The 26,663-nt window shown below is 36.9% G+C and overlaps 1 protein-coding gene across 2 annotated transcripts in view; it reads right to left on the reverse strand.

Annotated features, from left to right (window-relative positions):
- The window catches only part of pdzd2 (PDZ domain containing 2), a 366,506-nt gene that overhangs the window by 180,547 nt on the left and 159,296 nt on the right, over positions 1-26,663 (reverse strand). For both annotated transcript variants that reach the window (XM_051929601.1, XM_028805633.2), the window contains exon 2: positions 16,258-16,693. In XM_051929601.1, coding sequence (XP_051785561.1) covers positions 16,258-16,693 — 436 coding nt within the window. The remainder of the gene's footprint in view (positions 1-16,257; positions 16,694-26,663) is intronic.

Consider the following 26,663-nt stretch of genomic DNA (forward strand, 5'->3'; position numbering starts at 1 on the left):
CTTAAGGTACCTGAGAGGTCTTGGGAAACTGTCACAAATGTCTCTTGTATTACCTAGACTTTAAAAAGGCTTATGACTATATTCCTCTTGGTATCTTTGTGGAGTATTTCAAGAATATGTTTTTCTAGGGTTGCTGCATTCATGTGCCATTCACTGCCTGTATTTGCAGAAAGGAAGTTGTGTTTGTTTACTTGCTATTAAACCATGTCTCTTCAGTTTGGATGCTGGACCACTTCATCAGCGCATCATCTCCTCTCTTGTTCATGATTTTTATTGAGGGGATATTAAGGCACCACTGAGATTTCAAAAAGCATTCAGTTTGAAAACTTAAGGGTTTCATTACTAAATTTTACAGGTGGTGGTCTCTTAGTTTCAGACTGTGGCCTCCAGTGTGCATTGCAATGGCTTGAAGCTAAGTGTGACATGCATGTAATAAAGATTAGCTCCTTCAAACATAAGGTCAGAGTGGCGGAGTGGTGGCTCTGAGGCTAGGGATCTGCACTGGCAATCAGAAGGTTGCCGGTTCAAATCCCGTAAATGCCAATAGGGACTCTGCTCTGTTGGGCCCTTCAGCAAGGCCCTTAACCTGCAATTGCTGAGCGCTTTGAGTAGTGAGAAAAGCGCTATATAAATCCAAAGAATTATTATTATTAAAAAGAATTAAGGTCATGGTCCTCTCTTGAAAAACAGTGTCTTGTTCCCTGCAGAAAAAGTGTCACACAAGTGCGAATAGGAGACAGCTAAAGGGCCTGAATAATAGTAATTGCCAGACTAGGGGGCAGCGAGGTGCAATAACTGTCTCTCTCAATCCCTTGCAGACCATTCTCGGGAAATCCAGCCCGATTCTGGCCCCTCTGATGATGTCACTTCTGGTTCTGGCGCTATTGATGACGTCACTTCCTCCACTGGCCTTTAAAGCCACCATCTGACTTTCACATCCTTAGTTCAGTTGTGGACTCCAATCTGTAAAGATTTGTGATTTATTTTCAACCTTTTGCACCAGGCACCACTCCCTATACTGTAAATTTATCCGGTCCAGTAAAATTACAAAGGGAGAGTGTGGAGGAGACACACAGGAGTGGGCTAATTTCTATGGGGGAAGCGACAGAGACTTATTATGCTCTCTTGTAGCAGAGAGCTGTCCTCCACTGGGGCCGAGGTCCCAGATAAATGTGGTGCATCCCCAGACCAGCAGGTAAGAGATGTTACAGGCTTGGAAATTTGACCTAGAGTGGCTGTCCCTGGGACAAGCCTTTGCACTCTGGGAAAAGGTGGCTTCATGACTAAGGCCATTTGATCGTACCATCTTTCAAATAGTCCAAAAAGTAGCCTATTTTTTTTACTAGTAGCGAATCTTCCCGACCATTTCATCTAGCCAGTCTGGGGCGATTTCCAAAATATGAACGAGTTAATCAATCTTGTTGAATCATCAAAGACAGCCTCGCAATCTGGGAGAGCAGAACGGTCCTTTAGCAGACACTATGGGGACTACGTTCCATACAATCTGCCTCCTCTATATGAAAAGGAGTCTGTACCGAAGTCCCCAGATCCGCGGGCACACAACTCACCAGGGGAATAGGTGGGATGTAAGTGGAGAGAGAGGGGAGGGTTGTGTGCACTTTCAAACGCCCTGTCAGTATCCCATATGGGAGTAGTAATCCTCAATGGGTTTAAAGTGGAAGCCGTCTTTGATTCCGGCAGCAACATTTCCATTGTTGATCGCCAGAATGTACTCCCATGACAATGGATAAAAATAAAGACCAGTATAACCTGTATTCATGGAGAAGTCAGACACTATAAAACTGCCTCGTGTTTCATCAACTATGGACGATCGCTGAAAAAATTCTCCGTAGCAGTCCTCCTGAATCCTCCTTTTGCTGTGATTCTGGGGCGGGACTGGTCTAACAATAAATGCGGTGTAGTACTGAATACTCCCAGACCTAATTTAGGCCTAGTAATAGATGGGAATGACCCATCTCAAGTTGTCTCCACGCCGTGTACTCAGCTGTCAGAGAGAAATACGGGAAATCAAGAGACAGATGGGTAGGTTCCAGGACCGTCGCAGGCCATTACGTCATCAATCCGTGTCTTGACGAGTTGGGACGACTCCCTGCCCCTTGAGGTCAGACCGGACCCTCTCTCTGAAATACAATTCCAATTCAGAGCGACACTAAGAATGCTAAGAATACAGTAGTACTAGTCAATGGCCAACGTACACATCAGCCCATGCCATGGGGTCCTCACTCTGTAATAGAAAATGATCTATTATATCGGGTCACGGGGGAGGGGGAGGTACAGAAGTTGTTGTTAATCCCATGTACCTACTGGCAGCAGGTCTGTGAATTAGCATACACCCACCTCCTAGGAGGCCATTCGGGCACCAGAAAGGCATTAGAGCGTATCAAGCTCAGATTCTATTGGCCTGGTATTAATGAGGAGTTTCACCGTTTTTGTATGTCTTGCCCAGATTGTCAACTGCGGCAAATTCCTAGGAGGAAGCGTGCTCCTCTTGTTCCCCTTCCCTTGACTGATGTCCCATTTGAAAGAATTGGGGTTGATATAGTAGGACCCCTAGAGCCCAGACATAAATATATATTAGTTCTCGTGGATTATGTGACCCGATACTCAGAAGCTGTTCCTTTGCGTTCAGCTACATCTAAGGCTATCGCACGGGAACTGGTAGGGGTCTTTGCGCAAGCTGGCATCCCTAAGGAAGTCCTTATGGATCAAGGGATGCCATTTACCTCAGAGACGTTCAAGGAGACGGCAAAGTTATTTAAAATAAAGCACTTAAAGACCATGGTGCATCATCCTCAAACCAACGGTCTCATCAACAGGTTCAATCAAACTCTCAAATAGATGCTTCGCAAGATGGTCAGTGGGGACGGAAGGAATTGGGATCAACTCCTCCCCCTCGTTCTCTTTGCCTACTGGGAAGTCTCTCAAGCTTCTATGGGGTTCTTCCCTTTTGAACTATTATATGGACGACAACCCCGGGGTATATTGGATATTTTAAAAGAAGGCTGGGAAGGAGCAGCTCTTCCCACTACAACTATATTGGAATATATCGTGCAACTAATTACGCAAAAGATTTGGGAAAATCCAACCTATACTAAAGAGTCACATGGAGGAGGCACAAGCAGCACAGGCCCACTATTATGACCGCATCTCGACACTCCCAAGAGTTCCATCCGGGGGATTGTGTCATGGTGTTGGTTCCCACCTCCCATTCCAAATTGCTAGCCCATTGGCAAGGCCCTTACGAAGTTCAGGAGAGGAAAGGACTCGTTGATTATTTGGTGAAACAACCTAATCGTCGAACGAGCGAGCGGATATATCATGTGAACTTGCTGAAACCGCAGAGGGAAAGGGATCCTAATCCCTTCTCCGATCAGCCCCGCTCATTCTTTGCTCAGACTAATATACTTAACTTTGGTAACTAATTAGACCCTAGACAGAGACGGGAACCCTAAGCAGTTGTCTTGCTCCATCCCGGAGGTGGTAGACCAAAAACCCGGAAGGACCTCTCTGATCGCCCATAAAATTGTGACAGAACCCGGGGTTATAGTCTGTGAGCGACCCTATCATCTTCCCGAGGCAAAGAAAGCAGAAGTGGAGCTTGAAATCAACTGCATGCTGAACTTAGGAGTTATACAGGACAGTTATAGTCCCTGGTCCAGTCCAATAGTCTTGGTTAGTAACCCTGACGGAAGTTGGAGGTTTTGCAATGACTTCCATCAACTTAATCAGGTCTCCCAATTTGATGCTTATCCAATGCTTCAAGTGGATGACCTTCTTGAGAGGCTTGGACAGGCAAATTATTTGACCACACTTGACATGAGGAAGAGGTACTGGCAGGTTCCAGGTTCCTTTAACGGACTCTGCGAAGGTCAACACCACATTTAGCACCCCTAGTGGACACTGGCAGTATCTTGTCCTTCCATTCGAGTTACACGGAGCACCTGCGACTTTCCACTGTCTGGTGGATAAAGTGCTCTGCCCCCATAACACGTATAGTGCTGCCTATTTGGATGTTGAAAAGATGGGTTGAAAGAAGCCAAATATTTAGGCTACCTGGTAGGATGGGGTACCGTAAAGCCAGAGTGGTCAAAAATAGATGCCATTTTGAAATGGCCCCGTCCGCAAACCAAGCAGCAAGTCCAAACATTTCTCTGTTTAGATGGGTATTGCAGCCGATTTGTACCTTGGTTTTAGATGGGTATTGCAGCTGATTTGTACCTTGGTTTTCAGAGAGTGGCACCCTTGAGTGATTTAACAGTAGAATTACCACAGCCTACGAAAAAACTCGTAGATCAGTCCCACCTTAAATCGCTTCTTAAAACCATTCTCACCTCTCCGCCAGCGTCTTTTGTCATCTAAATGTGCGGCTTTTCCATCCCCCCACCGACTTAGAACGTGCATGAACTTCTCCCAGCTCATGCCTTGATTGATTATCTGGGAGTGAAGTGGAGTTTGAGTGGAAAGCGTCAAAGCGTCGATGGTGCTGGACACCCTGTCATGTTCCTGAGCTGGAAACTGCTGGATTGGGAAACTAGGTATGCAGCGATGGAAAGAGAGGCTCTGGAGATTGAATGGGCAATTACTCAGTTGAGGTACTACCGCTCTTGGGCCGCGGGTTTACTCTTGTTACGGATCATGCACCCTTACAGTCAACGTCACTCGTTCATCGTTAGGGCTCCAACCATGCCAACACCGATGCTCTCTCTCGATTCCACATCCTCTCGTTCAGAAATGCCCAATCCAATGGGTCTGGGCTGAGGGCTGGGGGGGGTATTTCTGGATGGCCTGGAAGTGTAAATAGGAGACAGCTAAAAAGGGCGTGAATAATAGTAATTCCATGCCAGACAAGGGGGTGGCGGAATACACTAACTGTCTCTCTCAATCCCTTGCAGACCATTCTCGGGAAATCTCACCCAATTCCAGCGCCTCTGATGACACCAATTCCGGTACTTGAACAATACAATTCATTGTTATGTGTTTGAGGGAAGCTCAAGATTTACTGAAACATTTTTGCTGCTCTCTCAGTAACTACGGTTGCTCTGTTGTTGTCTTATGTAAATTTTAGTTTTATTTGCTATATGTGAATCTATATTATTGTGTAAATGTATGTGAAAGCAGTCCTTGATAGGCTTTACAAAAAACCTCAGGTTCACCTCAATTGACTCCTTGAATAATTTCCACTAGAAGGCCACAGAAAATGCTGTGAAACTAAACATCGCATTCACCATGTCTGATGGAAGAATTGACTGTAAAGGCACCTATTCTCATCCTCTCTCAGCTTAATACTTAACACCTGCATTGATGGATTCTTCACTCATTCCAGTTAACCACGCTTTTCTCTACTTAGTTTTTATGAAAATCACAGTTTTAAGTCTTTATTGATCCTAGAGGAGAAATGCACATATTCCACCAACAACACTGGACATGGAATGCACAAAGACATAAAGAAAAACAGTACAAAAACGAAGTGCACAAGTACAAGACACAGAAGTACACAGAATACTCAGGGTACATTTAAAGAAATGTGTCTCTAAAGAAACAATGTCCATCTGCCAATGTACCTACTCAGGATGAATCAGTTATGAGCCATAGATCCACTACAGAGAACGGACAGATTGGTGTTAATGTCATTAACATGATAAGTACTGTATCTCTAGTTGTACTATAGTTTCTGCACAGCTGTCTCTCTCTACGAAACCTGGAAAATGCCATTATTTAACTTTAAGGCACTCACTACTAAAATGTTTTATGTTTTAAGAAAGGCCTAGTAAATATTTTCTCCAGCAATGTAAATTGTAAGAATGCCAGCCTCTGCAGTTTTGTATGTTTTGAGTACCTTGTCAACCGCTATTACTGGAGTGCCACATTCTCTTTTTCAAGCTACTTAAATACTGTCAAACTACAATGCCTCATTTATTAGCAAATTTTCCGATTTATTATCCATTATAATAAATAGTTATGACAATTTCCTAATAGCAGATGATTTTACCTTTAATGTAATTTGGATAATCACTGTGAACCATTCAAAACCTACAGAATTTATGGACCTGTTAACAGCTTTTGACCTTACTCAACACATCATCCAGTCACCACATAAAAGGGGCCACACATTAGACCTGTTCATCTCATGTGGGCTTAGAATTGATGAGACTCAGATAGTGGATATTGGCATATCCATTAATTACTGTATTTTCATTAATGTAACAATGCCACTTTCTAGGACTAAAGAGCAGCACATTTTTATGAGGTATTTTTGATGCCACAGCTGTCTCTACCTACTCTAATGTTATAAATGATTAGTCTTACTCTAATATCTAGTGCAATACTACCAGTAACAGGGATGGACACATCAGTTCCTACAACCCTTTTTATATATAAAAAAAAAAAAAAATCAACCAAGATTGGAAACTTAAGAGAGAATGAATGAAATGGAAGAAAGCTTAATTAACAATTCACTATGAAATACTAAAGGCTCACATTAGCACATAAAATATCTTAGTTCGATCTGAGAGTTGGTTGCGTTACTCCAAATTTATAAACCACAGTATTGGAAATCAAGAATCTTATGTATACCCATTGACCACCTTTTGCACATTGCTCAGTCTGTTGAAAGAATGGTTAAAACCATTAGTGGCTAAATGTGAGGCTTTCGTAGTATTCTCTTCAGATAAAGTATTGTATACAGTATAATATAAGATGCAGAATACCACAGACTTCAAGAACAAACCTAGTAGAACTTCAGATTAGGCAACATAATCAGTTACAACTTCTTTACTAACTGATCTTGGTGGAATAATTACTCTGTTAAGACCATCCATGTGTGTCTTTGATCCAGTTCCTTCAGACTACTTTAAAGATGTTTCTGATTTGCTAATCGACAGTGCATTTGATATTGTTAATGGTTCATTGGATGTGGTCATTTTTCCAGACTCTCTGAAAACAACTATAGTTAAGCCACTACTAAAGAAAAACAATCTTGCCGATTCTGTTTTGGACAATTTTAGACCTCTTTCTAACCAGTCTTTTTAAAATAAAATTATAGAAAAAAATATTTTTTCGGAATTTAAATTGACTCCTTAAATAAAAATTCTATTCTGGGTAATAATAAGTCAGGTTTCAGACCAAACCACAGTACAGAAACTATTGATTAAAATAGTTAATGACTTAATGCTGATTCAAAAAACCAATACTGAGTGCAGCATATGATACCATTAATCACAGCATTCTTATTGAATGCTTTAGACAGCGGATTGGCCTTTCTTTCAAGTATCTTGAGGTGGTGGTTTCACTCTTATATCTCAGGCAGAAAACTCTTTGTCAGTTGTGACCATTATACGTCATGACATTATGTCATGACATCCATGACATTATGTATGGAGTGCTACAGGGATCTATTGTGTGCCCTTTATTATTCTAAATCTACAAACTCTCCTTAGGCCTGATCATTTCAAAACAAAGTAAATCATCACAGTTATGCAGACAACACACAGAAATATTTGTAAATAGCACTAGATAACCCTGAGGCTCTAAATCCTTTCTTCCAGCATTATTAAATTGATGAGTAATAACTTCCTTAAACTTAAGGAAAAAAACTGAAATATTATTTATTGCCAGCAAACAAAAATGTGAGGACCTTAGGAATACACTAGGCTGCATGTCATTACAAATGATACCACAAGTAAAGGATCTCGGTGACATTTTAGATTCATTGCTAAACTTTAAATCACACATTTAACATGTTACTAAGACTGCACTGTTTCACTTAAGAAACTGCATGAATTAGATATTTTATATAACTGAAAGTTATCATATTCTTTTGTCTTTAGCCATAAATATCAACAAAAAAAAGATATAACAGCTGCAATTAATTCAAAACACAGCAGGAAGAATTTTAACTAAAAAAAAAGAAAATGTGAGCATATCTCACTAGTCTTCACTAGCATCATTACACTGGCTGCCTGTGTCCTTCAGCATTGATTTTAAAATACTTAAAATTGTATATAAGGCTCTAAACAATCTAACACCTTCTTGTATTTTGAAATGCTTTCCCCCCCCATTCATAATTGTAATCTTAGATCCACTAAGACCAGCTTGATCAGAAAAATAAAGTAAAATAATTGGTGAGGTGACTTTCTGTTTTCATGCACCAAAAAGTTTGAATACTTTACCATTAGAGATACACCTGGTCAGCACATTTAAAAACAAACAAAAAAAAAAACACTTTCTGGCTTTCTTGATCACATACGAATCTTCTAGAATTACTAGCATACCACCATACTGACATGAAGACAGAATTGCATTTAAGGAAAAGAATTCAATTTCATCTGATGTTTTACTTGCTGGTCACTGAACACTATTTTGTGTGTTTTCTTTTTTCTAGTAATCTGTGGTGGTGCTGCACCACTGTCCTTTGGCCCAAGTATCCACATGAGGTGCTGGGAAGATGATGAACAAAATTCTTCTTTTAATGGTGGCACTCTAATGGAATGAGAAATGCCTGGTTTGAGAGTGGTTGGAATTGCTCAGTTTATTTTCTTCAACATCCCACCAACTGGAGTTTTGTTTTCCTGTTCTCTCAGCCCATCTGACCATATGTTGTGTTAATAAATTGTTCTTTAGTTTTTATTTTATTTTATAACACTGTTATGCCATTATTATTGTAAAGCACTTTGAACTACTTTCATTTATAAAAATGCCCTACAGTAAAGTATATAAAAATGGTGTTGTTGTGAAACAGGCAGAGAAGACCATCCTCTTAATAATTATATATTTAAACTTTCAGAAGAAAAGAAATCATTCAGAACTTCATAATTCAAATATGATACCCACAGCCAGAAAGGGAGGCTTGACTTTGCAGCATTCATATTTCCTTTTGATTACTCAGAAAGGACTATCATTTATGAATATGCCCCTAGCCAGAAGCCTTAAAAACAATCAGCCATCAGAAGGAAAAACAAACACATTTATAAGACAATATTGTCAAGGAAAAAAGTTACATGCACATTTTAAACTTTAATTTAGGCAGCACAATGTAGTTGGCTCAATAACACCACATTCAGGAAACTTTAAGGCTATAAAAAATAGCACAAAACGGGTTAAAAAAAAAAAACAGACCAACAATTTTCATTAATTCTTGAAAAATGGCTTTGTTTATGGAGCCAATGTCAAATGGCAACTACTGTACAAAATTCAACAACAGTGCCAACTTTACTTTGAAACTGTAACTTTCAGTGAAATGGAACATTAAACAACACCACAAAAAGAGCTATAAACAACACACAGCATTTGGAGTCATGCCTCCAGAATGTACAGCTTTCTTAATCAGGATACACATCTTGAAAAATTACTTGATAAAAATGCCTTTTGTGGACTTATTTCTCTTTTGTGTTTTATCTCTTTAAATATTTTGCCATTCCAAGTGCTTTTTGCTTGGGCCACCCTCACTGTTGGGTCTTCTTCTGGCTTTATATTCTTGGTTAGAAGCAATACTCTGCAGTGGTTCATTATGTTGGAAAGAAGTGTTTAGTAATTATTGTGATTTCATTTGGATTTTCTGTTTTTGCTTTGTGCCCTCCCCCACCATAACCTATTGTCTATGGGGGAGGAGTGAAAGCTTTAGATTGGTCAAAAATTTCGATCTCCGGTTTTCAATGGATTTCAATGTTTTAGGGTCCCCTGATACCGAAAACATTGATATCTTGATGATGGGTGTGTATCTGTGTGTCAGTTTCTTGAGGGTGGTCTAGAGCTAAAATGGCTCGATGGAACAATACCAAACTTGAAACTTAAGCCTGTTATTAGATGATGACGTGGTGATTAGTTTTTGAGACAAATCACGCAAGAAAAAGAGGCACCCTAAATGAACCCTCAAATACTATAATTCTGCAATTAATTATGAATTCTACTTGTCAATTGCTATTGTAATGACCTACTTTATGATCAGAAAGATCAGTAAGAGAGTGGTAAATTATTACTGAAATATTATAGAATAGTTTGAATTGTTCCTAGGGTGCAAAGCCTACTGACGCTCACGTCTGAATTTTTTGCTATTACAGTAATCCCTCCTCCATCGCGGGGGTTGCGTTCCAGAGCCACCCGCGAAATAAGAAAATCCGCGAAGTAGAAACCATATGTTTATATGGTTATTTTTATATTGTCATGCTTGGGTCACAGATTTGCGCAGAAACACAGGAGGTTGTAGAGAGACAGGAACATTATTCAAACACTGCAAACAAACATTTGTCTCTTTTTCAAAAGTTTAAACTGTGCTCCATGACAAGACAGAGATGACAGTTCTGTCTCACAATTAAAAGAATGCAAACATATCTTCCTCTTCAAAGGAAACAGAGAGGAAAGCAAACAAATCAATAGGGCTGTTTGGCTTTTAAGTATGCGAAGCACCGCCGGTACAAAGCTGTTGAAGGCGGCAGCTCACACCCCCTCCGTCAGGAGCAGGGGGGGGGGGGGGGGGAGAGAGAGAGAGAGAGAGAGAGAGAGAGAGAGAGAGAGAGAGAGACAGAGAAAAGCAAAGTCAAAAATCAATACGTGCCCTTTGAGCTTTTAAGTATGCGAAGCACCGTGCAGCATGTCGCTTCACGAAGCAGCTGCACACAGAAGGTAGCAACGTGAAGATAATCTTTCAGCATTTTTAGACGAGCGTCCGTATCGTCTAGGTGTGCGAACAGCCCCCCTGCTCACACCCCCTACGTCAGGATCAGAGAAAGTCAGCGCAAGAGAGAGAGAGAGAAAGTAAGTTGGGTAGCTTCTCAGCCATCTGCCAATAGCGTCCCTTGTATGAAATCAACTGGGCAAACCAACTGAGGAAGCATGTACCAGAAATTAAAAGACCCATTGTCCTCAGAAATCCATGAACCAGCAAAAAATCCGCGATATATATTTAAATATGCTTACATATAAAATCCGCGATAGAGTGAAGCCGCGAAAGGCGAAGCGCGATATAGCGAGGGATCACTGTATTTTGGCTTATGTCACCGTCACCTTTTAGGCAAATCCTTTGTTTTATCTTTGCCCATTTGTAATTTTTGTTCTTTTACAATAAATAAATACTTTTATCAAGATTCATGTTGCTCTTTTAATCAAATGCTGGAGTTTTATGGTTTCTCTCCCTTGTATAACATTTTCTTTTTTTAAATTTGAAATTATACTACATCTTTGAACTTTAAAAAAGAGATTATTACTTATAGGCTTTTCTAGGCTAAAACTAGCAGGACGCATTTGGGGGAACTGGCTGGCTTTGGTGAGCCTGTCCTGACCTGCTTTTGTAGCTTACTTTGGGGGCCTCACACCCTTACATCATGTTTGTAACTGTGTATCACAGCAGGTTCCAGCTCAAATAAATAAAAAAAAAAATAAAAAATAAAGTGTTTCACGATCACAGTTATAAGGACATCCAACGACTGTAACAATTTCTTACGTGTAGCTTTCAGTATACAGATCAGTAAATCAGTTTCTCTGTTTATTAAATACTGCAAGGAAGATAAACAACTACAACAAACAGGACATTAGTTAAAGCCAACCTGCAATCCCCTGTCCATGAATTGAAACACCACTAACAACATGTTAAATATTACATAACAGCCACTATTCAAGTTTGTTTCACTAACTGCAGTATGAGGTGAATTTTCATCCTTGTGTTTGAAATTAATTTAATAAATGGAAGAGAAGTTCCTTACTTTTTAAATATTTTTTTCAATTTTTATAAATTCACCATTGTTTTATAATAATGCATTCTAAAAACTATTACCAAAATAGTAGTTGACTTGTCTTTGAATTAACAAGAACAGTGACATAATGCTTCATTTAATCATTACTAAGTTATTCAGTACAATTAAAATATATCGTCTGAAACATCCTTGTGTAATCAATTTATAACCTGTATAGAAAATTAGAAAAATTTGACGATAACAGGTCATTCAGCCTAACAAAACAACATCAAGTCAAATGTTGAATGTCCCTAGAGATCTATGGTCTACCGTATTACTTAGTAACTTATTCCGTGTGTTTATGATTCTCTGTGTGAATATACCTCCATTATATGTTGGTATATACCCTGAAAATAATCAGTAAAAAAACGTGATTTATGCTTTATATGACTTATGATAATTGAAAAGTGAATTTATGTCAAAGATAATCCTCATTGTATAATAAATTTTACCTTTTCTCTTAAAATTTACCAATAACTTGGCAAATTAAAATATACAGTACAAATGAACGATAAGATGAAGTAAATGGTATAAAATGCAAAATCAACAATGAGCTTCAGGATTAAAAAAGATGGTTGAACACCAAATGTCATTTAAAAGTAAATCAACTAAATTTCAGCAAGAAAGCTTACAAAAGTCTGTCACATCACAGTTTAAGAAGATAACTGATTCTCCAGATTTAATTACTTTCAGACACTTCGTGAACAGTCATTTACTAAGCTGTATAAAGACACTTTACCACAGACACTTCACAAAATAAATGCATTTTAAAACCTCACATCGTTCATTTCTGACAGTATACACAGACAGCGGTGTTAAGACTCATTACCCTTGACAGTTATTTCTCAGCTATTAATGAAAATGATCTGCTTATTGTTTATACAGCTCCATGGTATTTTTTTCCTGTGCCAGAAAGCCTTCACAAGGATATGGCAGTTTTAAAGCACTAAGCTGAAGTAAATGATCATCCAAACTGTGAGCTATTACTAAAAATTGCAGAGCAAAGATTAACTAGAAATCCTCACACAGGATTGACCAGGAGCCACACAGTTTGAGAAAATATGAATAATTGATTTCCATTATGGAACTACTCACAAAAGAACAAGAAGCTCAATGCTAAAGAATAAGGAAAGGCGTGTTATTTTCTGCTTTCAATAACACCTCACAATTATATAACTTGTTCAATACTGATCAGATAGATTATTAAGCTACTACAGAATGCTCAACAGTATAATTTGATGAAAGATCTAAAAAGTACAACACTGTGGTAATAAAAAGTTGTTTTTTCTTTTTTTTTTTTATAATTACAGATTTTTTTTAAACATTTGTCTTACTGGTTCCTATTTCAAGAGCGTGTTACTGAGCATTTTTAACTTATCTAAATGAGGATGACCATTGTTAATTACTTAAATGAGCAACACAAACACCAGAAAATAACAGAGTTGAAACAATCCACTTCAGTTTTTAAAGAATTCAGCAATTAAGGCCAAATAAATGAAAGTAGGTTCAACACAACATAAACAAAATATGCAAGACAGACACTTGTTTATTATCCAACTTAAAGAAAACATTTTCACATTATTTAACACCTTTATTGAAGATATCAATCATGTTTTTTTAAGTAAATTAAGAATTAAGTAAATTATTAAAATTTGTTTGTGAGATCAAGTTTTTCTTGTCATGTAAACTTTGAAAAAAGCTGTACTTTACAGGGTACTTTTTCATGATATTTTCCAGGAAAAGGACAAGTGTCCAGCTGCAGAAAGGTGCCAGTCAGTTATCCAAGTCTTCTAAGATTATTGGGCAAACAGCAAAATTTAGAAGATGGACTGTCATCTTCTCTGTGTAACATAACAGACTGACATCAAGGTGAATTTAAAGGAAGGACCTGCATAGTGGCCAATGTAAAAGATGCCCGGACACAGACAGACACTGAGACAGCCAGATGTCTAAAACACACACGTTTATTTTTACAGCACAACACAGCCACAATAAACTCACACGGCTCAGTCCTTCTTGTACTCTTTTCTTCTGCTGTCTCCACTCCTCTCTCGCAAGCTCTGTCCTCTTCTACCCGACTCCGGCTCCCTGAATGCAGTGAGGTGAGCCCTTTTATAGTGCACCCGGAAGTGCTCCAGATGCTTCCCGATTAACCTCCGGCAGCACTTCTGGGTGTGGCAGAAGTGCTGCTCTTGAATCTAGTTCCTCTTCAGGCAGCACTTCCAAGTGTGGCGGAAGTGCTGTAGATCTTGTTTCCGGAGCTGTCCAAGCACCCCCTGGCGGTGGCCACAGACCACAACAGGTTGGAGCTTCTAAGCCCCAACCAAGCCCATGGCCCCGATGCAACCCAGGGAGGCTCCCCTCTCATGTCGCGGGGTATAAATCGCCCTTCTACTGGTCCCCTGCTCCTCCAGGTCTCCCGTTAGGGCACAATCCCCCGGCCATCCATCATACTAATAGATTGGACTACAGTGGGAGTAAGTGTGAAGATATGCCAACTGAGAGAAGTGGGAGGAGTACAATATGTAAATAGAGACTGAGCAGGATAAAAAAAAAACATAAAAAACTGAAAGTTGTTACTTCAGTATATGGTGCAGCATTTGCATTTACAAAATAGTAGTATATGGCTTACTAAAGGCACAATAACATGGTGTGCTGGTGGACTCGAGTGTGTAAAAAATGGTGAAGGAGGCATGCATACTATATTCTTGTTGTTTATTAATATTGTTACTTATTTGGACCAGAAATCTGGAAAACTTTACCAAGAGAGAGATACCAGACTAACACCATGGATCATTTAAAAAAAAAAAAAAAAAAAAAAAAAAAACTCCTAAAACCCCACTTTTTAATTTAGATTGTTTTTATAATTACATTTTAGTTCTGCTCCTGGAAAAGCAGATATGAACAGAATTATCATATTCTTCAATGAATTTGCATCCAGTAAATGCAAATGAATTATTATTAACCTGCTGCTTTTTTTTCTTCTTTTTTCGGTTTTTCTGTGGTGGCATTTTGTGCCACCACCACCTGATTGAGGCATTGTGCAGCCACTTGTGGTGCTCAAATTGGGCACACAGGCTATCCAAAAGACTCATTTCATGGTGTGGATGTTCAGTAGCATTCAGGCTGATATAAATAAATATTTAAGTAGGTACTGTATATAGAAAGGTACTGACTTATTTGAATAATTCAAGTCATTTTGCTCTAATGCAATGTCTATAATCTTACTAAACACTTCACTCACGCTTTGCAGACCACACTTTCAGAGACACAGACACAAGCTTCCAACCTTGTTAACTACCTAAATTAATCCATTCATAAACATCTTCAACATATTATTCATCTTAAAGTTTTAAATTATCACCTTCACCAACACATAAGGGGCTATAAACAGTGAAAAGGTGTTAGGGCCCAGAGGGAAAATCTGTGATTATAATATAAAGAGACCATTAATACTGAGTATAAGAAAGAATGTTCAAAAATCCAAAAATGCTATTAATTTCATGAGACAACAGGACAAATGTGTTGTACCTGAAAACAAAGGGTTACAGATTTAATCATACTCCAGATACAATTAGTAATCCATGACCTTGATTAATTTAATCTGATATTTATTTATTTTTTTAAGTAGAGGGCTTGCAGTGGAACACTGGTTAGTGATTCTTGTATCTCCTGGAGACTGCATTTAAATCAAAGACAAAGCACTGCGCTAAAGTTCTCATCTCAATTTTCTGGTATTATTTTGCCAATGCATTTAATATAAAAATGGTCTTTCTTCTGTCAGAGGGATGGATATGTTTAATATTTATCCATTATAAGAAATAAACACATTGTGAAATCATCCAAACAAATTGCAATAAACCAAAAATATGTCAGCTTGTGGAAGTGGTAAAACCTTTCTTAGACCATTAAATATTTAAGCTCAAAAGCAGAAAACACGTCTGCAGTGGAGAGATATCTGCATCCAATTTAACAATAAATAGACCAACAGTAACAGGATCTCCTAACCCTGAGTAAATATGGGCACACAAGCTCATGCAGGGCAACAGTCACAGACCTGAGGGCACACCGAGAGCCCAGCATGACGTGGAAGCTTGTACCAATTAGTGTTCTTAAATGAGCCTCTCAGCTACTGTACTAACACATGGTCTTGGCTCCTGGCCCTGCATTTTTCATTAGAATTTCAGTGTAACAGTCTCTTTAGTAAAGGGGCTGCTAAACAATTTATAACTTTTGATAGCTAAAAATATAATTCAGTGTTTTTATTACTTAATACTAAGAAAATATAACTGTTCCACATTTTAATGCTAAATTATTTTCTTCAAAATTTTAATTTTAAGTTAATATATTAACGTTCTTGCATAAGTTAAAAATGCTTATACTGGCCCTAATTGAAAAACCTGAATATTAAGTATTTCTTTGTTGAATCTTCATATACAGTATATCAGTTTCTCTGTCAATGATATAAAGTATTGTTATTTTTAAAGAAACATGCAAAAAGTACAAGACTTACGTGGCCAGGGTGTTCACTACTAATGGAGTCCATTTTCCTTCCTTCTAATTGGCGGATTCTCGAAGGCTCACAGGTCAATGCCAGGGCGGTATCTCCATTAAGAATTTGCTGTTCTGGGCTTGAGCTCAACTTCTCCTCACAGTGCTCCTCTTCTGGGCTTGTTGTTTCCAAAGCCATGGAAGTACAGTATCCATTTTCATGATCTGAATCCCTGTTCTCCTTGCTGTCTCGTGTGAAGGTGGTGCGAGATATAACACCAAACTTGCGGGTTCTCTTCCCATTTTGGACAGGACTACCTCCGGTTTCTGAAGATATGCTGGTCTTATGTTCAATACCACTGCTGCCATTGCAAGGAGGAAGAGGAGCTTTACGCTTGATACGACGCAGCATGATCAAGTAGATGCATCCGCCATTCCAGCACTGGTCAGCTAGATAACTGCAAATGAGAAAAAGTGTAGCTGTTTTTACTACAATCTCTTGCAATTCACATCAAAAGTGATTCAAGAAGAAACATCAAGTAACTGATTTACCTCATAAGGTATTTTCTCCAATAAATGAACAGTAAACTTAAATGCTGAATAAACATTTATTAGTGAACTGACAGGTGGATGGAAGGAAAAACTGCATACTGCTTTTATGCAAAATCAAAAGATATTATGCCCTATGATGGACTAGCTGGTTTTTGCTATGCCCCCTGTACTAAGGTGGTTTTTAGATCCTAGTCCTGTACTGGAAAAATGGATTTGGAAAATACACTGATTGCTGACAAGGTGTGATGTAGAAAAATACACTTTGTGAAGGTCCCAGTCCCAGCACAAAACAAACAGTCTGAGACAACAGCCTTGGCCAAGTCTCTGCACTGTTACAAAACCTCTGAGGCCTGCTTGTGTTACCATATAAAGCAGGCTTATTTCGCTCATCCAAATCTAGAGTCTGGAGTACATTTGTTTAATCTCTAACTTAAGTGTCTCTTATAATTTACTAGCTGTGATAACTTGCTTCACTCGGGAAAATACCTAAGACAATGGGCCTTATTTATTGCGTGGCATGGAAAAGTCATTGAATTGGGAGACCAGGTTCAGCCGATGGACGCTGTTGCAAAATTTCCAGCTTCCATCAGGTTTAAGGAACTATTTTATCTAACTAATTCTTCAGTATACAATATTTGGTGTTTTTGTTTTTACTTTTTACCAAGGGCTAATATTATTAGTTGTTCACTTTAGCTCTTTACTCTTAAACATACTACAGTGACACTAGAAAGATAGTGAAACCTTCAGATTTTCCATACTCCTGCATAAATATGACTTAAAACATCATCAGATTTTCACTCAAGTACTAAAAGTAGATATGGAGAAACCAGCTAAAAAAATGAACTGCATGCTTCCAGTCATATTTAAAGAAGAATATGAAATATTCTGAAGAGTTCACTAACTTTCAAGCACCACTGTATATACTGAGTAAAACACTCCTGCCATAGATCAATTAGTGACATGACTTTTGTTGATTGCCATTGCAGAACAAAATTATACAGGAAACCATATTTGAATTGAAATAGGTAAATAGTAGTAACAATCTGGATTTTTGGGTGTAAAAATAATTTAACCCTGTAGCATATCCTGTAAAAATGGTAACTTTTTGTTATATTTGAATGTAATACTTTGAACTGTAATCTGATAGCATTAGAAGGCTTTGGAGGTTTTACATTAAAAACAATATAAAAACTGAAATGGCCTAGTGTGTGAAGACAACAGGTTTTATTTCAGAGAAAATTAAGAACTAAAAATTGCAACAAATAAGAAATTAAATAAACCCCAAATAAGCAAATGGAACATGATTGGAAGTCAAATGAAAAGGAGAGCAAACAGAAAATCTAACTACGTACATAAACATACAATAGTGGCGAGCTATTTACTTCATTCACGCAAGAATTTGTGTTCTAGCATATTGCCAGTCATATGTTCACTGTTATTAATTTATTTTATTTATTAATTTATACATTTTATTTATAATTAATACATTTTATTTAATTTATAAATTTATATAAATTTATTTATAATTTATTGCACTATTATTAATTTATTTTATAGTATTACTATTACATTTTTTTTTAAATGTATTCATATGGCTTTACTCCAAAAAACCCATATCAACTCATTTTCCATTCAGCACAACACCCAGTTTCTTACTGTATTTCTATACAGGATACTTTCCCTTCTTCACTCACCATCAGCAATTAGCTCTGAGCATTGAACCAAAAAAAAAGGATGCAATGCATTGGCTACTCACTACAGCATTATCATTACAAAATTTCAGAGTCAAATCATTTTTGAGATTTTGGGGTATGTATATACTGAACATTACACCATCCCATTCGATCCAGATGATCACTCAAAACACTCACCAGATAAGAATGGCTTAACGTTCTCAATTAACTGAGGAAAAATAATCTATGTGCCAGACTCTAATGAACCTTAGATCTGTACAATGTAAAGAATTTTTTTTTCCTAGTTTAAAGTAAAATAAGATATCATTTTGCCTTTGAAAGATGGTAGCTGGGTTAGAATTCTTCTAGTTGATTCACATTTCACACCAGTACATCTTTTACACCTTCCCACCAATAAATAAACACGTTTATCACATTTTTATGTTTTAATATGGATATGAGGTTGAGAGACAAATAGATTCACTACAACATTCAAATATAAAATGCTTTGGGATATGATTCACTAAGAATGATGTTATATAAAAAAAAGAATGTCTGACTGAAGCGCCAGAACCGTTCTTCATGTTTCAAAACACTACATGCTGCTTCAACACCTTTATTCAACCCTGTGTGAGAATATACTACTGTATATAATAAGACTCACACAAGGCCAGAGACAAGTTGCGACAGAAAAACTAACCTTCCAGTAACTAACAGCCCCAACCTGCCTTTCAAGAGAAGTTATGGACTGTTTAAAATCCATCAAGAAGAGGTGATGACTGTCCAGAATAATAAGCAACAGTTCAGCACAGAATGCAGTGGTCCTCTCCAGGTTAATATTCTTTTGCAAAGGCTTAGAATATTGAATTCTGAAATGATGGTTTTAGTTCCTACTTCCGGATACAAGTTAACATAAAACAATACAAGGAAAGGAAGTATCTAAAAAGAAAAACATTAACATGCAAACTAAGATCATTATCTCAAATTCCAAAGTTTTTAAGCATTTCCCCACCAAAGGAATGAATTAACTAAAAGCAGGTCTATATTCCGTCTCTCAGTTACAGAAGAACAGAAAATAATACTAAAAAGTTTTTTTTTATAGTGGATCTAACAGATATAAAGTGCATTATATTATATAGTATTATATATTATAAAGCAGTTTACATTACAGTTCAGAAAGAGACCAGGCATTGATTACATATAATAGATAGATTTTAGGCAAAAGTAGAAAAAAGCTACATGGATAGATTTAGAAGACAATTGGTTTACTTTCTAATAACCTAAAATGCTTTTATTTTGACTGTACATGTTGAATGAATGATGATAACAGTATGATCAGCCTGCAAAGTAAATCCATCTGCTACCTTCAGAAGCTCCAACACCAAATTGCCTGGGAAAAATGCTTACCTAAAACTGCAAGCTTGTTCTAAAACACTAAACTAGGACACAAAAAGGGTAAAGGAAATCAAAAAACTATTACTTTCTGGAGTTGCGTCATTAAAATGGTAGAAGAAGAAGGAAGAAAATGCAAGTGTTATGCCACAGCTAAAGTTAGTTTTATGGCTCAAGCTAATTTTCTGATTTATTGTTATTCTTGTATGTTTGAATTATCTTTCTTGTGTTTTTTGTTTTATGTTATTCCTGTTAATATTCTATGTTTATTTGTTATTTAGTATTGATAAGAGAGCCCGGCAGAATTCACATCGCTTTGAGTTTGGCAAAATTGCAGAAATGTTCAGGAACTTTGCCAAACTCAGCGAAATGAATTTAAGTCAATGGGGAAGAATAGACTGAGATAATTATAATTGTGCAATGGTCTTTTAAGTGTACCCGATATCTTGGACAAAATATTGTGGCCAAAAATGTGACCTGAATGGTGAGGCAGCAGTGCTAAACACTGTGCCACAGTGCCTCCCTGAGATAAGATTAATAGAATGAAATACCAGAAAAGGTACATTTTTGTAGACAGGAAAGCATGAATTCACTATAAGGCTTAAAGGGGTAGGATCACATATAATGTACAGGTCACATACAAGTCCATAAAAAAGAAATTACATTTAAAACACAAATACATCAACATGTTTCCAGTTTCCTTCTGTGTGGGCATTTTGTACAGTATTTAAAAGCATTTGCAGATTTCCTCTAATTTTTAGCCCACTACTACTTTCCAGGAAAATAATTCGGAGAAGAGTCATAACAAATTCACTGTGAAAAGCACTTTGGAAAATTTTGCAATCAACACTATTATTTACTATATAGTTATTGTGCAATTAAGTTACTTGAATATGTTTGTTTTATTGTGTGTGTGGAATCCCAACAAGGAGGGTTCACCTATTTATGAATCCAGGAGACTGCTGGTACAATGTAAATGGGGAAGCTGCTGGTCTCACAGCAGCTTTGGTATTGTTTCTTTTGCGATTCCTGATTTCTCTAGTGATTTTTGGATAATCTGGCATTGACCCCTGCATCGGATTTAGGAAATTTTATTGGATTCTGTCTTTGTACTTGTTTGCTTAAGGTTTATGGTATTTAGATAAAATATTTTTGCCTTTTGTTTTGCCTTGCCTTTTGATCAAGCATTTTAAATCCTTTGATAAATGGTTAAATATGTGATTCTCCTGTTTTGTTTTCACTTATGCAGAGGTTTTAAAGATTTTTTTTCCTCTTTCTTTATGTTATTTATGGATATTTTGAAATTCTTTTAACTTTAAAGGCCTTGGCTCTATTTCTGGGCATAGGCAGGTCTAAAGCCTGCCTGTTTAGTTTGTGGCCAGGCTACCTAGGGCGGGATTGATTCTGAGGCTTAGACTAGCAAAATCCTGGTCAGGCATTTGTGTTATTTTAAGGTCTAGTCACTCTTTCTGCCATTTTCTTCACAATATCAAGTAGCAATTTATCTATCAGGACTCCTTGAAATGCAAATTTTATAAATTTTTACAACAGCACTATCAACCTTTATAGATAAACATGACAACCAATATCATTTATTTATATTTTGAAATTTTAATAACATATCATCTAATTCAAATATTTGGATTCTACTCTTAGAAAATAAACAGGGCCAAATGGGGTTTCAGTGGTAATGCTATAAAAACACTTTTTATTAGTACAACTCACTGCAGTAATGGAAGGTACTTAAAATTGCAGACTATATACAAAAATATGTCTTTAATGCATCTGAAACATACTGATCTGAAAGATGACAAAATAATTATTATCATCATCTTGGGAGGTTTGAATTAGCATGTGGTGTTATTCAACAACTGTAAATTATAAATAACTTTATATGAAAAAAAGAAAAGGCCATTACATTAAAAATTGGTCAAATGCAACTTAGACCATTTATTATTCTTCAATCTGTCCCCTCCATTATTGGCATGGAGGGGAATTTGATATAATTAAGTACTGCACTATGTTGAGTCTTGCAATAGATCATTTATAAACTGAACAGGAGTGATTGAAGGCAGGTCAGTTCTACATTTTTCAAATACTAATAAAGAATGTGGAGAAGCAAGAAAACTCTGATTGTCATCATCTGAAATTAAATTTCGTTACAGCATCTCAGCCCCTAAAATTATTAAAACTTTATTTTGGAGGTTTTAGAGGTCAACAAATGTGGTTGTCATACTGGATTATGTATCTGGAACATTTGTAATGGTGTGTAAAAGTAAACGTGTTTCCCTGCAGCAGCATCTTGCTTTCATTATAGACACCACTAGAGTTCCCGCAATTAGGAATGCATTGATGGATGATGCTTCCAGGAAGTTGCGCTGAATGACATCAACAGCATAACGACTTATAAGCCAGCAACACAGAACATTTATCATTAAAGTATGTAGATGTGACCAAACACCTAGAGTTTTTTACATTTCCTCCTGGGATTAACAAAGTTAATTTAATCAAATCTAATGAAAAGAATCTCTACTTTCTCCCCTTCAGTTAAGATTTGTGATTAACATTTTGGCTCGGCATCTATTCATTATTTTTGGTTTCTGACACTCTTCGTACAAATCTCTAATTATGACTTCTGTCTCAAATTCTAGGCTGTCATACTAAATCTTGTCTTACCCGTTTTGACCTTGATTAGTTTTATTTTTTTTTTTTGAGGCATCTTCTGATTCTCTATTCAAAGTAACTGCCTCTCTGCAACTTCCACATAAATTAAATTATATACACGTGCATGAGCTCACATTATGTACCAATGTCAACGCTCTTTGTGCAACCACAGAATTTTCAGTTTTACTTTGAAGAATGCAGAGTAATTTAAGATCGACTTCCACTACTAATAAATCAAGTACAATGGAATGAGTCAAGGATTTCTTTGTTAAGGTGTGAAAGATATTTTTTCCTATATCTATATTATGATTTGTGGAAGATGAACTGCAAACCGTTAAAGAAAAAAATGGAACGAATTGATGTATATCACGGAATCAAATCACAATATTTACTATATTGCAGAACACAACAACATTACAGTATAGGATCATATTGTATCATTGGGTCTCTGCATACTCCCTTTCCTAGGGAAAGGCTTTTTTTTCTTTTAATAGTTCATTGATTTCAGTTTAAAAACTGCTTATTTGATTAGGACAAGGCTCCTTATATCTCTTTAAGAAAGTTTAAGATGATGAATTAAAACAATGTACAATATTTAATAATATTTAAGCAAATGCAAATGTGAAAACACAGGTGCTCTTGATTAAATCTCTAAATAATTTTACAACTCAGAAATTAACCTCTGTGTCAGGAAGGAAAGCTAGTGCAGTGGTTACCTAACACCTGCAGGCAACAAGGTTTAAATCCTGGCCCAATCACCAAGCTAGGACATTCTTAAAACTTTGTTCACATCCAGATTCTAAGGCTAAAACTTGTTCACAGCCTCCAATTTTATTAAAGTCAGTTCTCTTTATGAAATTCAAGTAAAAATGTCTTCAAGTTGTAAATACTGTACTGTACACAGTGAACAGTAGTGATCCCATTGTTGGACTCTTGCTGACAGTTCTTTCCCCTGGCAGTTAAGTGCTAAGTTCCACTCTTGCCTTCTGTGAATGCTTTTTTCTCCAGTTTTTCACGTATGCAGCTTGTAATTCGTTGAAAACACTGGCAACTGTTCCACATATGGCCAACAGATTTGCACATTCATGGAACAATCCCATCTCCACTAAGGCAAAATCCCCAATTAAAGAAGTTTTGTAGCAATGTGCTTCAAATTCAAAGACAGTCTGAAATAGTTTGGTACTTCTTTACCATATTTGCGATTAGTTCATGTTTATATGACTGAATAAACCATAAGAACTGTATAGGAAAGGATGCTGCTACTCCTAGATTTCTCAAACCTTCTTTAGAAAAACAGCAACAGCAAGAGTACATGTAAACCCCGTCTAAAACATGTAAGACACTAATGGAAAAACAGTTACTCTTAGCTGTTTAAATGCTCTGTTACTTGGACAAACCTACAACTCATTTCAATAGCAAGTCAACATAGTGCTAAATAAACATTGCATTCTTAAATCCTTTTAATCAAATTCAGTGGGACAAAGAAATCACCGTACTAAATACTATTTTATTATAAAATCTGTCAAGGTTACAATATACAATTTTATGTCCATTTAAACACTCTGTTCTCCCATCACATCTGCTGCTTCTTTTTCTGTATTTCAATCTGTATCTCTACTGACAGAAGTATTGGTAAAATTAGGAGGAAAAAGCACTATGCACTACTTGCTGTAACATCTGTAAGGTAAATTCTTTTAAATAGCGCTACTGTGAAAAAGCTTGACTCAAATGTATAAGAATATATTCCTCTAAAAAAAAGCTACCTTTTGCAGTCGATAGTGTTGTCTCAACACAATATGAAGAATACTAAATGTAATGTAAAAACAAACTTCAGAGAGGCCTTTCCAAATGCATTACCTCATACTTTTTGCTTATTTATAGCACTAACTCATATTTCAAATGAATAAAGTTTCTTACCACACATTAGTTGTATAGCATGGTAGCTTTGTTGGGTATGTCATAGATATGCAAAATAGTTTGATTCAAATAATATATGGAACTTCAGGGTTGTGTTAATATGGTTCACAAAAATCACTGCATTTTTTTTTACTAGAAATGGCACAGGTGCAAGGAGGAGGAGAAGGAAATAAGTCAGATATTTGGAATTCCAAAAGCACTCAAGAATTTATACCATAAAATATTGTATGATGTCAGGCTAAAATGATGACTTCTGTGTTAGTGTTGGCTGAAGCTCTGGCTATGTAGTGTTTTTTTTTTGTATTAAAAGATGGATTAAATTGATACCAATGTTTTGAATTTACTTTCTGTAATATTCTCTTTGGATATAAAGCAATTAGTATAGGTTAACAGAAGTGAAAAATATGCCAAATAATGTAACACATAAATGCATTATAAAATACAGCATATGAAACTTTTACTATTTAACTAATAGGTATATCTTCAAGATATACCATTTAATTTTATAAATGTGCTCAGAGATATCCTAACCTTTATTAGTATTATCAAAAACCCCATACTTTCATTTTAATAACTCAAAACATGTTAGCTAAAAGGGCCGTTTGGGGGAAGAGTTACTTTATTATAATCCATGGTCTCTAAATGAATCTTTTGTTTAATTAAATTCAACTTCTTTTTATACAGCACTCATTTCTCAATTCAGGTAGAGTGTTTACACAAATTTAAAACTAAAATATAATAGAAGCATACAAAATCTTACCACATTTGCATGCACAAACACAATAAACCAAAGATGTCTGACGGATAAACAATATAAAGAAGGCATTCTAATGAAAATTCAGATTAACAGAAGATATTAAATATTAACAACAGAAATGAGGAAAACAAAAACTGCAATTAACATCATTGCTGGGAAAAATGAAGTGCTGGGAGATTAAAGCATGAACAGTGATGTTTTTGCTTATCAGTTTAAAAACTGTCTAAGACTAAAAGAAAGAAACCTGTGTGTTTTAAGCCTGATGTCGGAAGAAAACAACGACAACCTGAAAAGACTCGACAGGTACTTTTAATCTTTGTCTTTGATCAGAGTTGGAGGAAGACTCAGCAAATCTGCTATGCCCTGCAACACTGGAAAAGAGAGAGAGGCAGAGGCCATTCAGCTTTCAGGAGAGAGAAAAAAAAGAGACAAGAGGAAGTGAGACAGCAGCTTGACACTGCAACTGTGCACTTCCAAAAGGAGACCTTGCAACCTAAATGCAAAAAAAAATTCCTGAATCTGTCCAGGATCAAATCATCAGTGGCCGCTTGAAAGATGAAGAACTGAACAGGAAGATCCGAATCCAGATGTGAGCAACAGACATGATGAAAACTTCCTGTGCCCCTCAGAAAAAGGACATGGAGGGCAGCTGCAGGTAGAGAAGCAGGAAAACAACTTTGGCCTTTTTAGATGAAGAACTCACCTTCATTCCACAAACAACTGGAAAGGTTCTAGATTTCGAAAAGCTATTCTGTGATTTTCAAAAGGCAACCTTGAGAAAATCAGAAGCCAAGGCAGCTACAAGGTGCAAATAATTCCAGCTCAAAACCTCTGTCTTACCACCAAGGCAGAGCAGATCTAGAGAGAAATCTGTAAAGGATTCTGGCCCAATTCAGAAGACACAGTTAAAGTGAAGTCAGTTTTTGAATGGTATTTGTTCCCTTTCAGAAGATACCCTACCAACCTACATTTCTGATGCCACAAGGGAGCGACATGCTGCCACTAGGAAATCACTTAAAATGAAGGGAAACAAAGAAAAAGAAAATCCAGAGTGGATGGAGCAGCACAAATAAAATCTCAAGCAATGCATAAAACTTGGACAATACGTGCTAAAGTATAGGATCCCACAAGCCAATCCCACTGACTGACTGACATTTATTTGCTTAGTTGGTGATTTTATCCAAAGTGACTTACAAAAGATGTAAACATTATCAAGTAGCTTTAGTCTGGGGACTGTTTGTGAACAAGGGCACACAATTGATTACTGTAAGTGAAGACCTTAAAATAAAATATAAGCTAGATACAATTCACAGATTTATAAAAACCTAACAGCTAATAGACAGAAATTCACCAAACAAGAGAATCTTCAAATGCTTCTTAAATTCATTGAGGAAATCAGAGTTTCGAATGGAGGTGGAATGCTCATTCCATCAGCAGGGAGCTACACATGAAGACAATCTGGAATGACATTTG

Source organism: Erpetoichthys calabaricus, chromosome 7 (assembly GCF_900747795.2).
Source record: "Erpetoichthys calabaricus chromosome 7, fErpCal1.3, whole genome shotgun sequence".
NCBI classification, from domain to species: Eukaryota; Metazoa; Chordata; class Cladistia; order Polypteriformes; family Polypteridae; genus Erpetoichthys; species Erpetoichthys calabaricus.